The 16,570-nt window shown below is 42.0% G+C and overlaps 1 protein-coding gene across 2 annotated transcripts in view; it reads right to left on the reverse strand.

Moving 5' to 3' along the window:
* The window catches only part of LOC128640180 (uncharacterized), a 68,760-nt gene that overhangs the window by 13,762 nt on the left and 38,428 nt on the right, over positions 1-16,570 (reverse strand). For both annotated transcript variants that reach the window (XM_053692556.1, XM_053692555.1), the window contains 2 exons: positions 10,540-10,617; positions 5,788-5,890 (listed from right to left, as the gene is read on the reverse strand). In XM_053692556.1, the coding sequence (XP_053548531.1) occupies positions 5,788-5,890; positions 10,540-10,617 (181 nt within the window). The remainder of the gene's footprint in view (positions 1-5,787; positions 5,891-10,539; positions 10,618-16,570) is intronic.

The following is a 16,570-nucleotide window of genomic DNA, read 5'->3' on the forward strand; positions in this document are numbered from 1 at the left end:
CTTTTGTTTCTGATGCCATTGTTCATTTGACTAAACTAACGGCTAAGAATTCTGGATTTGCCATCCAGGCGCGTAGGGCGCTATGGCTTAAATCTTGGTCAGCTGACGTGACCTCAAAGTCTAAACTACTTAACATTCCCTTCAAGGGGCAGACCCTATTCGGGCCTGGGTTGAAGGAGATTATTGCTGACATTACTGGAGGTAAGGGTCATGCCCTTCCTCAGGACAGGTCCAAATCAAGGGCCAAACAGTCTAATTTTCGTGCCTTTCGAAACTTCAAGGCAAGTGCGGCATCAACTTCCTCTTCTACAAAACAAGAGGGAACTTTTGCTCAGTCCAAGACGGCCTGGAAACCTAACCAGTCCTGGAACAAAGGCAAGCAGGCCAAAAAGCCTGCTGCTGCCTCTAAGACAGCATGAAGGAACGGCCCCCTATCCGGTAACGGATCTAGTAGGGGGCAGACTTACTCTCTTCGCTCAGGCGTGGGCAAGAGATGTTCAGGATCCCTGGGCGTTGGAGATTATATCTCAGGGGTATCTTCTGGACTTCAAGGCTTCTCCTCCACAAGGGAGATTTCACCTTTCACGATTATCTGTCAACCAGATAAAGAAAGAGGCATTCTTACACTGTGTGCAAGACCTCCTAATTATGGGAGTGATCCATCCAGTTCCAAAGGAGGAACAGGGACAGGGATTTTACTCAAATCTGTTTGTGGTTCCCAAAAAAGAGGGAACCTTCAGACCAATCTTAGATCTAAAGATCTTAACCAAATTCCTCAGAGTTCCATCATTCAAAATGGAAACTATTCGGACCATCCTACCTATGATCCAGGAGGGTCAATATATGACTACGGTGGATCTAAAGGATGCTTACCTTCACATTCCGATACACAAAGATCATCATCGGTTCCTAAGGTTTGCCTTTCTGGACAGGCATTACCAGTTTGTGGCTCTTCCCTTCGGGTTAGCTACAGCCCCAAGAATTTTTACAAAGGTTCTGGGGTCGCTTCTGGCGGTTCTAAGGCCGCGGGGCATATCAGTGGCCCCTTATCTAGACGACATCCTGATACAGGCGTCAAATTTCCAAATTGCCAAGTCCCATACGGACATAGTTCTGGCATTTGAGGTTGCACGGGTGGAAAGTGAACGAGGAGAAGAGTTCTCTGTCCCCAAGAGTCTCCTTCCTAGGGACTCTGATAGATTCTGTAGAGATGAAAATTTAACTGACGGAGTCAAGGTTATCAAAATTTCTAAATTCTTGCAGTGTTCTACACTCTATTCCGCGCCCTCGGTGGCTCAGTGCATGGAGGTAATCGGCTTAATGGTAGCGGCAATGGACATAGTTCCGTTTGCGCGCCTACATCTCAAACCGCTGCAATTATGCATGCTCAATCAGTGGAATGGGGATTACACAGATTTGTCTCCTTAAATAAATCTGGATCAAGAGACCAGAGATTCTCTTCTCTGGTGGCTATCTCGGGTCCATCTGTCCAAAGGTATGACCTTTCGCAGGCCAGATTGGACAATTGTAATGACAGATGCCAGCCTTCTAGGTTGGGGTGCAGCCTGGAACTCCCTGAAGGCTCAGGGACTGTGGACTCAGGAGGAGAAACTCCTCCCAATAAATATTCTGGAATTGAGGGCCATATTCAATGCTCTTCAGGCTTGGCCTCAGTTAACAACCTTGAGGTTCATCAGATTTCAGTCGGACAACATCACGACTGTGGCTTACATCAACCATCAAGGGGGAACAAGGAGTTCCTTAGCAATGTTAGAAGTCTCCAAAATAATTCGCTGGGCAGAGAAACACTCTTGCCACCTATAAGCGATCCATATCCCAGGTGTAGAGAACTGGCAGGCGGATTTTCTAAGTCGTCAGACTTTTCATCCGGGGGAGTGGGAACTCCATCCGGAGTTGTTTGCTCAATTGATTCATCGTTGGGGCAAACCAGAACTGGATCTCATGGCGTCTCGCCAGAACGCCAAGCTTCCCTTTTACGGATCCAGGTCCAGGGACCCGGAAGCAACGCTGATAGATGCTCTAGCAGCGCCTTGGTCTTTCAACTTGGCTTACGTGTTTCCACCGTTTCCTCTGCTCCCTCGACTGATTGCCAAAATCAAGCAGGAGAGAGCATCAGTGATTTTGATAGCGCCTGCGTGGCCACGCAGGACCTGGTATGTAGACCTAGTGGACATGTCATCCTTTCCACCTTGGACTCTGCCTTTGAGACGAGACCTTCTACTTCAAGATCCTTTCAATCATTCAAATCTAATTTCTCTGAGACTGACTGCATGGAGATTGAACGCTTGATTTTATCAAAGCGTGGCTTCTCCGAGTCTGTCATTGATACCTTAATACAGGCACGAAAGCCTGTTACCAGGAAAATCTACCATAAGATATGGCGTAAATATCTTTATTGGTGTGAATCCAAGAATTACTCATGGAGTAAGGTTAGGATTCCCAGGATATTATCTTTTCTCCAAGAGGGTTTGGAGAAAGGATTATCAGCTAGTTATTTGAAGGTACAGATCTCTGCACTGTCTATTCTTTTCCACAAGCGTCTGGCGGATGTTCCAGACGTTCAGGCGTTTTGTCAGGCGTTGGTTAGAATCAAGCCTGTGTTTAAACCTGTTGCTCCCCCATGGAGCTTAATTTTGGTTCTTAAAGTTCTTCAAGGGATTCCGTTTGAACCTCTTCATTCCATAGATATCAAGCTTTTATCTTGGAAAGTTCTTTTTTTGATGGCTATTTCCTCGGCTCGTAGAGTCTCCGAGTTATCTGCTTTACAATGTGATTCTCCTTATCTGATCTTCCATGCAGATAAGGTAGTTCTGCGTACAAAACCTGGGTTTTTACCTAAGGTGGTATCTAATAAGAATATCAATCAAGAGATTGTTGTTCCATCTTTGTGCCCTAATCCTCCTTCAAAGAAGGAACGTCTTTTACACAATCTGGACGTGGTTCGTGCTTTAAAGTTTTACTTACAAGCTACTAAGGATTTTCGACAAACATCTGCTTTGTTTGTTGCTTACTCTGGACAGAGAAGAGGTCAAAAGGCTTCGGCAACCTCTCTTTCTTTTTGGCTAAGAAGCATAATCCGCTTAGCCTATGAGACTGCTGGATAGCAGCCTCCTGAAAGGATTACAGCTCATTCTACTAGAGCTGTGGCTTCCACTTGGGCCTTTAAAAATGAGTCTTCTGTTGAACAGATTTGCAAGGCGGCGACTTGGTCGTCGCGTCATACTTTTTCCAAATTCTACAAATTTGATACTTTTGCTTCTTCGGAGGCTATTTTTGGGAGAAAGGTTTTACAGGCAGTGGTACCTTCCATTTAAGTACCTGCCTTGTCTCTCCCTTCATCCGTGTACTTTAGCTTTGGTATTGGTATCCCACAAGTAATGGATGATCCGTGGACTGGATACACCTTACAAGAGAAAACACAATTTATGCTTACCTGATAAATTTATTTCTCTTGTGGTGTATCCAGTCCACGGCCCGCCCTGCCATTTTAAGGCAGGTCAAAATTTTAGATTAAACTACAGTCACCACTGCACCCTATGGTTTCTCCTTTCTCGGCTTGTTTCGGTCGAATGACTGGATATGGCAGTTAGGGGAGGAGCTATATAACAGCTCTGCTGTGGGTATCCTCTTGCAACTTCCTGTTGGGAAGGAGAATATCCCACAAGTAATGGATGATCCGTGGACTGGATACACAAGAGAAATAAATTTATCAGGTAAGCATAAATTGTGTTTTCTTACGAAGAAAAACATCCAAGCCAGGCTAAATTTTGCAAAAACACATCTGAAGTCTCCCAAATGCATGTGGGAAAAGGTGTTATGGTCTGATGAAACCAAGGTTGAACTTTTTGGCCATAATTCCAAAAGATATGTTTGGGGCAAAAAAAACACTGCACATCACCAAAAGAACACCATACCCACAGTGAAGCATGTTGGTGGCAGCTGCATCATGCTTTGGGGCTGTTTTTCTTCAGCTGGAACTGGGGCCTTAGTTAAGATAGAGGGAATTATGAACAGTTCTAAATACCAGTCAATATTGGCACAAAACCTTCAGGCTTCTGCTAGAAAGCTGAACATGAAGAGGAACTTCATCTTTCAGCATGATAACGACCCAAAACATACATCCAAATCAACAAAGGAATGGCTTCACCAGAAGAAAATTAAAGTTTTGGAATGGCCCAGCCAGAGCCCAGACCTGAATCCGATTGAAAATCTGTGGGGTGATCTGAAGAGGGCTGTGCACAGGAGATGCCCTCGCAATCTGACAGATTTGGAGTGTTTTTGCAAAGAAGAGTGGGCAAATCTTGCCAAGTCAAAATGTGCCATGCTGATAGACTCATACCCAAAAGACTGAGTGCTGTAATAAAATCAAAAGGTGCTTCAACAAAGTATTAGTTTAAGGGTGTGCACACTTATGCAACCATATTTTATTTTTTATATTTTTTCTTCCCTCTACCTAAAACATTTCAGTTTGTTTTTCAATTGAGTTGTACAGTTTATAAGTCACATTAAAGGTGGACAAAGTTCTGAAATGATTTATCTTTGTCTCATTTTTTTACATCACAGAAACCTGACATTTTAACAGGGGTGTGTAGACTTTTTATATCCACTGTATACACATACATACATTATATATATACATACATACATATATACATACACACACACATATACACAGTTTGTAATTGCCACATGGCTAAAAGGTAATATTTTTTGTAGTTAATTTCAGTTGTTTGGCAGAAATAAAGTAACAGTTTTGAAAGGGAAATTGTAGTGTAAAAATGACATTATCTGAATAGTTTAAACACACAGGTAAGTACCGCTCAAGGCCACAGGTACTGCAGCTTCTGAGCTGAACAGCCAACAACTGGCAATGCAGTGCAACTGGCTCACTGGCTGTTTCCTGATCAGAACCAGCAGTTCTTTGCTACTCCATAGCAGGATTTTATCTCTGTGTTTAATCCATTTGCAGAAGTTAAAGGGCCACTAAACCCAAAATCTTTCTTTCATGATGATAGCGAATAGAAATTTAAACAACATTACAATTTATTATTTATTTTGCTTCATTTTTTAGATATCCTTAGTTGAAGAAAAAGCAATGCACATGGTGAGCCAATCACACAAGGCTTCTATGTGCAGCAACCAATCAGCAGCTGCTGAGCATATCTAGATACGCTTTTCAGCAAAGAATATCAAGAGAATAAAACAAATTAGAAAGATGTTTAAAATTGCATTCTCTTTCTAAATCATGAAAGAAAAAAATGTGGGTGTCATGTCCCTTTAAAAAAAAAAAAACCCCACAGCATTCTATGGCGCGTAGTACAAAAAATTCATACCCTAACAAATTACAACATGACATTTTTGCACTGCAAAATCCCTTTATATTTCAATGAAATATAAAAGACCAGTTACAAACTATAATTACCAACACTACGTTGCAAATAAAATACATAAATATACATAATTTATTGATATACAAACACACACACTAACTCTGGATGAGGAGTTAGATTGCTGCTTTGTGGAATAAATCAACCATCATAGTGGTGCTGATATTGATCTTAAATATTTTATTATTCATTATTATAAGTATTTATTATTACTCTTATGGAAAGGTCATTTTCAATGTAAAAGCTAACAACTAAATTATTTATAGCTATAATATGTGCTAGATTATTATTTGTTCTCTTATTTTATTTAAAACTCAAACAACAGTATCCCTTTAATTAATCTCCCACCAGGATCTTTACATGATATATTGGCACCTACCTGCAGTGCATTCAGCGCTCTAGCTGCAGCAGCAGGGCATTTAAAATTAACAAACGCACAAAAACGCTCACTAAGTAGTCGAATGCTGTGAATTTCCCCATGACTAAATAAAGAACACATGGATACAACATTAAATTACTGAGCACTGGAATTCCAAACATAAAATAGTAACAGAAAGATAATCAAAACCATACTGCTGGTGTTCAACTCAATTTTAAACAATTCATTAACAAAGCAATGTGTTGTGGGCCGCTCTTGCAGAGAAACAGTAATAAGTAAGCAATGATTGCAGTACTAATTTCATGGCTAATTATGTCGGGAAGTTAATGGAGCCACAACTTATTCATTTCTGCAGGTAGATCTCTACTGCCTTAATACAAAGATAACAATCTGCGGCACTGTAAAAGACTAGCAGCAAACTGTGACCAATTGGAATGTCTAATAAACATTAAAATAATGCGTAATTTAAAAAAAAAAAATCAGGTTTGAGTTATAATAAATTAGATGTACTGATAAAAAATCAATACCTTAACTGAAATTCTGAAGTTATGTTGTGATCTAAATATACTGTAAACTGAAAGACATCATTTAATTAAAGCATTCATGGGAGCAAGTCTTCAATTCCTGTGGCAAGAATGTTTATTGTTTGCAAATGTGAACTTTAATCTAATAAAATGAGGACTTCAGTGTTAAAAGGTGAAAGTTAAAGGGACAGTAAAGTTAAAATGAAACTGTCATGGGCTAATTGTAAACACATTTTTACTTTAAAATTGACTACCATCTCCTGATAGCCTTCGTTGAAAAGCATATCTAGGTACGCTCAGTAGTGTGCATGTACGGAGCACTATATGGCAACAGAGTTTGTATAAAATGACTAAAACCATTGTTGCAAGCACAGCTGCCATATAGGGAAAATGCATGCACTCTTCTGAGCCTACCTAGGTAAAGGTAAAGATTAATGACATCATGCTAGATAAGCCTTCCTGTAGAGACTGCAGCCCCCTTATAGGGCTGGGACAGGAAGTAATAGACACTGTACAAATTAAGTAAAAATAAAAATAAAAAAAAAGGTAAAATTATTTTAAAAGTATGAATAATACATATTGCATATTAAGTATAAACCACTGCTTAGTGCCTTTTTATTACAACAAAGAAACAGACAGTTCTATATGTCTTTAAGGATATTGCTGTGTGGATAGTGACACGTTAATTAGTGGCACCAGCATTTAGCTATAACCTCACAGACAGGGACACTAAATGTTAGTAAAAAGTTCAAAATAATAAAATCTTGTCACAAATATCTATAATTCCTTAAAGGGATACTGAATCCAATTTTTTTTCTTTCATGATTCAGATAGAGCATGCAGTTTTAAGCAACTTTCTAATTCATATTATCAATTTTCTTCGTTCCCTAGCTATCTTTATTTGAAAAAGCAGGAATGTAAGCTTACGAGCTGGCCCATCTTTGGTTCAGAACCTGGGTAGCGCTTGATGATTGGTGGCTAAATGTAGCCACCAATCAGCAAGCGCTATCCAGGGTGCTGAACCTAAAATTGGCCGGCTCTTAAGCTTACATACCTGCTTTTTCAATAAAGATACCAAGAGAGCAAAGAAAAATGAATAGCTGTAAATTTAAAAGCTGCTTAAAATTGCATGCTCTGTCTGAATAATGAAAAAAAAAATTGGGTTCAGTATCCCTTTAACTAGTGTTGAAATCTGCAGTTTTAAACATATATTTTACCTTAAAAAAGTCCTGAACTGATGGTGACCCTGGCTGCCCCTCTTTTTTTCCTTTTTCTTTCTTTTTTAAAAATGAGTATTGAGTGGTTCTGCCTAAAAAGGCAACTTCCTACCTCTAAACCTTTTTCACTTGTGTCCTGCTCCGGCTCAGCCTCTGTAATGCGCTGCATAACCTAAAGTTTGGGTCTATCAGTTGCCTTGGGATTAGCAGAGCCGCTCACAGCTAATCCTATAATATAAAAGGCCAAGTGTGTTTGTCCGAAGCTGTTATGCGCAGTAGAGACAGCACGAGGACAAACACAACTGGCCTTTGAGTCCCTAGCTGATCTGCGGCAGAAGTGGGCATGGTTGTCGTGAAGGGGGCGTGGCTGGGCATGAATGTCCGTGAAGGGGGCGTGGCCGGGAGCGGTCGCGTGATAGAGGGGAGAGAGGAGAGAGAGAGAGAGAGAGAGAGAGAGAGAGAGAGAGAGAGAGAGAGAGAGGAGGGGGAGAGAGAGGAGAGAGAGGAGGGGGGGAGAGAGAGAGAGAGAGAGAGAGAGAGAGAGGAGAGAGAGGAGGGGGGGAGAGAGAGAAAGAGAGAGAGGAGGGGGAGAGAGAGAGAGAGGAGGGGGAGAGAGAGAGAGGAGGGGAGAGAGAGAGAGGAGGGGGGAGAGAGAGAGAGGGGGAGAGAGAGAGAGAGAGGAGGGGAGAGAGAAGAAGAAGAAGAAGAAGAAAGAGAGAGAAAGAGAGAGAGAAGGGGGAGAGAGAGAGAGAGGGAGAGAGAGGAGGGGGAGAGAGAGGAGGGGGGGAGAGAGAGAGAGAGAGAGAGAGAGAGAGAGAGAGAGAGAGAGAGAGAGAGAGAGAGAGAGAGAGAGAGAGAGAGAGAGAGGAGGGGGAGAGAGAGGGGAGAGAGAGAGAGAGAGAGAGAGAGAGAGAGAGAGAGGAGGGGGGGGAGAGAGAGAGGAGGGGGGGAGAGAGAGAGGAGGGGGGAGAGAGAGAGGGAGGGGAGAGAGAGAGAGAGAGAGAGAGAGAAGAGAGAGGAGGGGGGAGAGAGAGAGAGAGAGAGAGGAGGGGGGGAGAGAGAGAGGAGGGGGGGGAGAGAGAGAGGAGGGGAGAGAGAGAGAGAGAGAGAGAGAGAGAGGGAGGAGGGGGAGAGAGAGAGAGAGAAAGAGAGAGAGAGAGAGAGGAGGGGATGAGAGAGAGATGAGGAGGGGAGAGAGAGAGGAGGGGAGAGAGAGAGGGGGGATGGGGAGAGAGAGGGGGGGGGATGGGGAGAGAGAGCACAAAAGAGATGGTGGAGAGAGAGCGCAAAAGAGATGGGGGAGAGAGCTCAAAAGAGAGGGGAGAGAGCGCAAAAGAGATGGGGGAGAGAGAGCAAAAGAGAGGGGGGAGAGAGCGCAAAAGAGAGGGGGAGAGAGAGAGAAAGAGAGGGGGGAGAGAGAGCAAAAGAGAGGGGGAGAGAGAGAGCACAAAAGAGAGGGGGAGAGAGAGAGCACAAAAGAGAGGGGGAGAGAGAGAGCACAAAAGAGAGGGGGAGAGAGAGGAGCACAAAGAGAGGGGGAGAGAGAGAGCACAAAAGAGAGGGGGAGAGAGAGAGCACAAAAGAGAGGGGGAGAGAGAGAGCACAAAAGAGAGGGGGAGAGAGCGCAAAAGAGATGGGGGGAGAGAGAGCGCAAAAGAGATGGGGGAGAGAGAGCGCAAAAGAGAGGGGGGAGAGAGAAAAGGCAAAAGAGGGGGAGAGAGAAAAGGCAAAAGAGAGGGGGGAGAGAGAGAGCGCAAAAGAGAGGGGGAGAGAGAGAGCGCAAAAGAGAGGGGGAGAGAGAGTGCAAAAAGAGGGGGAGAGAGAGCGCAAAAGAGAGATGGGGGAGAGAGAGAGAGCGCAAAAGACATGGGGAAGAGAGAGCGCAAAAGAGATGGGGAGAGAGAGAGCGCAAAAGAGATGGGGAGAGAGAGAGCAAAAGAGATGGGGAGAGAGAGCACAAAAGAGAGGGGGAGAGAGAGCACAAAAGAGAGGGGGAGAGAGAGAGAGAGCGCAAAAGAGAGGGAGAGGAGAGAGAGCGCAAAAGAAGGGGGAGAGAGAGCGCAAAAGAGAGGGGGAGAGAGAGAGAGCGCAAAAGAGAGGGGAGGAGAGAGAGAGAGCGCAAAAGAGAGGGGAGAGAGAGCGCAAAAGAGGGGGAGAGAGAGCGCAAAAGAGGGGGAGAGAGAGCGCAAAAGAGGGGGAGAGAGAGCGCAAAAGAGGGGGGAGAGAGAGCGCAAAAAGGGGGAGAGAGAGCGCAAAAGAGGGGGAGAGAGAGCGCAAAAGAGAGGGGGAGAGAGAGAGAGCGCAAAAGAGAGGGGGAGAGAGAGAGAGAGCGCAAAAGAGAGGGGGAGAGAGAGAGCGCAAAAGAGAGGGGGAGAGAGAGAGAGCGCAAAAAGAGAGGGAGAGAGAGCGCAAAAAAGAGGGGAGAGAGTGAGAGAGCGCAAAAAAGAGGGGGGAGAGTGAGAGTGCAAAAGAGGGGGGAGAGTGAGAGTGCAAAAAGAGGGGGGAGAGAGAGAGCTCAAAAGAGAGGGGGGGAGAGAGAGAGCTCAAAAGAGAGGGGGAGAGAGAGAGCTCAAAAGAGAGGGGGAGAGAGAGCAAACGAGAGGGGGAGAGAGAGAGAGATCAAAAAAGAGGGGGAGAGAGAGAGCAAAAGAGAGGGGGAGAGAGAGAGCAAAAGAGAGGGGGAGGGAGAGAGCGCAAGGGGTGGGACCGCTGTACTGCAAAAAATGGCCTGTGTGAACGGGCTTTAGGACTAGTTTATATTAAAATATTAAAAAGCAGCTGCAAGGGGGTGTTTGGGTGGCAACGTCCATGCAGGACTTTTAAAGGTAATATTTTTGCAGATTTCTACACTAGCTAAGGATGCGATTTATCACTAAAAATGTTATGACTGTTCAGTAATGTTTATTGTCATTTTAAAATAGGGACGGTCTCCAGCCAGGGTGGATCATTTTGTTTTAAATTACTAAAAAAAATACAATGGTACAGGCAGACAAAAATGACAGTTTTCTTACTTTTTAAAGAGATCTTTCAGTTGATTTTCTTTTACTTGATCAGTTATATTTCCCACCCATAAGGAACAGCTTTGAGATCTGCTCAAGGATGGAAAAAGCTGAATTAGACTTTTAAATTATTAATATTTAAGTCACTAAATATTTCAAATGAAAGTAAACTTAAAAAAAAAAGAAAGAAATAAAAAAAGCTGTTAAAACAACTACATTAAACACCCCAGGACACTGAGCACTAATGTGCGCAGTGCGTGTTTATAAACAAAAATAAGTGTACAGTTTACAAATCCTGGTGTGTGATAAACCAACAGAGCACATATATCTCATTCTGAGATTAGTAGTATGTGATGGAGAAACCAAGTCAGATGCATTTTCAAATGATTTTTTTGTGGTTTTAAATAGTACACAATGAAATAATTTTTGTTCTCTATTTGATCTAAAAGAGCATGTTTTTTCTCATGAAAAGCATGTTAATGGCCTGAATAAGTTATTCAGTTGTTAGGCTTAAAGGGACATTCCAGCCAAAATTAGGCCTAGATTTGGAGTTTTGTCGGTAACGACCCAAAAAACTAACGCCGGCTTTTTTCTGGCCGCACCATAAAAATAACTCTGGTATCGAGAGTCCACATAAAGGCTGCGTTAGGCTCCAAAAAAGGAGTGTAGAGCATTTTTAACGCAGCTTCAACTCTCGATACCAGAGTTGCTTACGGACGCGGCCAGCCTCAAAAACGTGCTCGTGCACGATTCTCCCATAGGAAACAATGGGGCTGTTTGAGCTGAAAAAAAAACCTAACACCTGCAAAAAAGCCGCGTTCAGCTCCTAACGCAGCCCCATTGTTTGCTATGCGGTAACCCTTCCTACTTCTGCACTTAACACTCTAACATGTACCCCGAGTCTAAACACCCCTAACCTTACACTTATTAACCCCTAATCTGCCGCCCCCGCTATCGCTGACCCCTGCATATTATTTTTAACCCCTAATCTGCCGCTCCGTAAACCGCCGCTACTTACATTATCCCTATGTACCCCTAATCTGGTTCCCTAACATCGCCGACCCCTATATTATATTTATTAACCCCTAATCTGCCCCCCACAACGTTGCCTCCACCTACCTACAATAATTAACCCCTGATCTGCCGACCAGACCTGAGCGCTACTATAATAAAGTTATTAACCCCTAATCCGCCTCACTAACCCTATAATAAATAGTATTAAACCCTAATCTGCCCTCCCTAACATCGCCGACACCCAACTTCAATTATTAACCCCTAATCTGCCGACCGGAGCTCACCGCTATTCTAATAAATGGATTAACCCCTAAAGCTAAATCTAACCCTAACACTAACACCCCCCTAAGTTAAATATAATTTAAATCTAACGAAATAAATTAACTCTTATTAAATAAATTATTCCTATTTAAAGCTAAATACTTACCTGTGAAATAAATCCTAATATAGCTACAATATAAATTATAATCATATTGTAGCTATTTTAGGATTAATATTTATTTTACAGGTAACTTTGTATTTATTTTAACCAGGTACAATAGCTATTAAATAGTTAAGAACTATTTAATAGCTAAAATAGTTAAAATAATTACAAATTTACCTGTAAAATAAATCCTAACCTAAGTTACAATTAAAACTAACACTATACTATCAATAAATTAATTAAATAAAATACCTACAATTACCTACAATTAACCTAACACTACACTATCAATAAATTAATTAAATACAATTCCTACAAATAAATACAAATAAACTTGCTAAAGTACAAAAAAATAAAAAAGAATTAAGTTACACAAAATAAAAAAATATCTACAAACATAAGAAAAATATTACAACAATTTTAAACTAATTACACCTACTCTAAGCCCCCTAATAAAACAACAAAGCCCCCCAAAATAAAAAATGCCCTACCCTATTCTAAATTACTAAAGTTAAAAGCTCTTTTACCTTACCAGCCCTGAACAGGGCCCTTTGCGGGGCATGCCCCAAGAAGTTCAGCTCTTTTGCCTGTAAAAAAAAAAACATACAATACCCCCCCCCCCCAACATTACAACCCACCACCCACATACCCCTAATCTAACCCAAACCCCCCTTAAATAAACCTAACACTAAGCCCCTGAAGATCATCCTACCTTGTCTTCACCTCACCAGGTATCACCGATCCGTCCTGGCTCCAAAATCTTCATCCAACCCAAGCGGGGGTTGGCGATCCATCATCCGGTGCCTGAAGAGGTCCAGAAGAGGCTCCAAAGTCTTCATCCTATCCGGGAAGAAGAGGCGATCCGGACCGGCAACCATCTTGATCCAAGCGGCATCTTCTATCTTCATCCGATGACGACCGGCTCCATCCTGAAGACCTCCACCGCGGACCCATCTTCTTCCGGCGACGTCCAACTGCAGAATGACGGTTCCTTTAAGGGACGTCATCCAAGATGGCGTCCCTCGACTTCCGATTGGCTGATAGGATTCTATCAGCCAATCGGAATTAAGGTAGGAATATTCTGATTGGCTGATGGAATCAGCCAATCAGAATCAAGTTCAATCCGATTGGCTGATCCAATCAGCCAATCAGATTGAGCTCGCATTCTATTGGCTGATCAGAACAGCCAATAGAATGCAAGCTCAATCTGATTGGCTGATTGGATCAGCCAATCGGATTGAACTTGATTCTGATTGGCTGATTCCATCAGCCAATCAGAATATTCCTACCTTAATTCCGATTGGCTGATAGAATCCTATCAGCCAATCGGAAGTCGAGGGACGCCATCTTGGATGACGTCCCTTAAAGGAACCGTCATTCTGTAGTTGGACGTCGCCGGAAGAAGATGGGTCCGCGGTGGAGGTCTTCAGGATGGAGCCAGTCGTCATCGGATGAAGATAGAAGATGCCGCTTGGATCAAGATGGTTGCCGGTCCGGATCGCCTCTTCTTCCCGGATAGGATGAAGACTTTGGAGCCTCTTCTGGACCTCTTCAGGCACCGGATGATGGATCGCCAACCCCCTCTTGGTTTGGATGAAGATTTTGGAGCCAGGACGGATCGGTGATACCTGGTGAGGTGAAGACAAGGTAGGATGATCTTCAGGGGCTTAGTGTTAGGTTTATTTAAGGGGGGTTTGGGTTAGATTAGGGGTATGTGGGTGGTGGGTTGTAATGTTGGGGGGGGGGGTATTGTATGTTTTTTTTTACAGGCAAAAGAGCTGAACTTCTTGGGGCATGCCCCGCAAAGGGCCCTGTTCAGGGCTGGTAAGGTAAAAGAGCTTTTAACTTTAGTAATTTAGAATAGGGTAGGGCATTTTTTATTTTGGGGGGCTTTGTTGTTTTATTAGGGGGCTTAGAGTAGGTGTAATTAGTTTAAAATTGTTGTAATATTTTTCTTATGTTTGTAGATATTTTTTTATTTTTTGTAACTTAGTTCTTTTTTATTTTTTGTACTTTAGCAAGTTTATTTATTTGTATTTATTTGTAGGAATTGTATTTAATTAATTTATTGATAGTGTAGTGTTAGGTTAATTGTAGGTAGTTTATTTAATTAATTTATTGATAGTGTAGTGTTAGTTTTAATTGTAACTTAGGTTAGGATTTATTTTACAGGTAAATTTGTAATTATTTTAACTATTTTAGCTATTAAATAGTTCTTAACTATTTAATAGCTATTGTACCTGGTTAAAATAAATACAAAGTTACCTGTAAAATAAATATTAATCCTAAAATAGCTACAATATAATTATAATTTATATTGTAGCTATATTAGGATTTATTTTACAGGTAAGTATTTAGCTTTAAATAGGAATAATTTATTTAATAAGAGTTAATTTATTTCGTTAGATTTAAATTATATTTAACTTAGGGGGGTGTTAGTGTTAGGGTTAGACTTAGCTTTAGGGGTTAACCCATTTATTAGAATAGCGGTGAGCTCCGGTCGGCAGATTAGGGGTTAATAATTGAAGGTAGGTGTCGGCGATGTTAGGGAGGGCAGATTAGGGTTTAATACTATTTATTATAGGGTTAGTGAGGCGGATTAGGGGTTAATAACTTTATTATAGTAGCGCTCAGGTCCGCTCGGCAGATTAGGGGTTAATAAGTGTAGGCAGGTGGAGGCGACGTTGTGGGGGCAGATTAGGGGTTAATAAATATAATTAGGGGTCAGCGGTGTTAGGGGCAGCAGATTAGGGGTACATAAGGATAACGTAGGTGGCGGCGCTTTGCGGTCGGCAGATTAGGGGTTAATAAGAGTAGGCAGGTGGAGGCGACATTGTGGGGGGCAGATTAGGGGTTAATAAATATAATATAGGGGTCGGCGGTGTTAGGGGCAGCAGATTAGGGGTACATAAGGATAACGTAGGTGGCGGTCGGCAGATTAGGGGTTAAAAAAATTTATTCGAGTGTCAGCGATGTGGGGGGACCTCGGTTTAGGGGTACATAGGTAGTTTATGGGTGTTAGTGTACTTTAGAGTACAGTAGTTAAGAGCTTTATAAACCGGCGTTAGCCCAGAAAGCTCTTAACTACTGACTTTTTTCCTGCGGCTGGAGTTTTGTCGTTAGATGTCTAACGCTCACTTCAGACACGACTCTAAATACCGGAGTTAGAAAGATCCCATTGAAAAGATAGGATACGCAATTGACGTAAGGGGATCTGCGGTATGGAAAAGTCGCGGCTGAAAAGTGAGCGTTAGACCCTATTTTGAGTGACTCCAAATACCGGCGGTAGCCTAAAACCAGCGTTAGGAGCCTCTAACGCTGGTTTTCACGGCTAACGCCAAACTCTAAATCTAGGCCTTAGAATCCACATGGATGCTTTTAAGTTTTGAATAGAAGCATTTTTGTAATATACATGTATTGGCAAAAATGCTTCTAATAAAAGCTATAGCCGTTTCAAATATGAACCGTGCACCAGCATTTTAAAACACAGCATTTGCTCAGAGAGCCTAAGTTGCTTGTACCATCTTGTAATTACTCAATTTGTTAATTGCTGAGAAGATATAAACCTCACTGGTACTCTGAGCAACTGAAACATTTAAAAATATTAGATAAAATGCCTCCTGGCATCTGGTAAGTCCTTGCATAAAGGGGCAGTAAACTGGAATGTAATTAAAAAAAAAAAATATATATATATATATATATATATATATATATATATATATATATATATATATTTATCTTAATAAAAAAATAATATCTGACAAAAGGGCACCTACCATTTGTGTATTTAGGCGGAAACATTTCTGCATGGTTTTAAATATAGAATTTCTACAGCATTGTCATATAATCATAAATACACTGCTGCATATTGCTAAAAATATTGTGTTTTTATGAACCCCTTTCCCCAACACACAACTACCACACTGAAGTTACAATCAAATTGCACAAATAAATAAATAAAACATTTACTAAGTAAGTCCTACCTACTCTGCAAATGAAAATGATCTGCTGTCTGACTCTGGCACACACTGTACAAACAAAGTGCCAAGTCTGTCTCACACTGTGCATAGTGGTTTAGTGCACACTCAGAAATCCTCTCAAATGCTAACGCTTTACTCCTTGTAATGACATTTCCCACTCTCAATAGCACCCTGCTGTAACGCCCTCTGGTGGCTGCCAAAATGTAAATATATATATATATATATATTTTTAATAATAGTTGTGCTTGCCTGATGGGGCCCCCTGGACCACTGGGCCCCTGACGGGAGTAATCCTATTCACCACCTGATGGCGGCCCTGCTCTTTTGTACCCCACCATAGGTTTCAAATTTCTTGTAAACTTAATTTGTGGCCAATGCAATCTCAAGATCTTGCCTGCATTCGCTGTGTTGGGTGTAAATGTGAAGCCAGAATATGCCTATCTTTATCTGTTACTTTATCTTTCTGAATAATTAGATCATCTTGAGCGACCCCTACTGCCTTATCTGTGTTGTTTCTAATTGTCCTAATCATTTGTGATTTGACTATTCCTCTTAATAGTGCAGGAGTGGGGCAGCTGTCTGCCCTCAGGATGGAATTCCTATCAGTAGGCTTAGTGTACAATGT

This window comes from Bombina bombina, chromosome 9 (assembly GCF_027579735.1).
Source record: "Bombina bombina isolate aBomBom1 chromosome 9, aBomBom1.pri, whole genome shotgun sequence".
In the NCBI taxonomy this organism is placed as follows: Eukaryota; Metazoa; Chordata; class Amphibia; order Anura; family Bombinatoridae; genus Bombina; species Bombina bombina.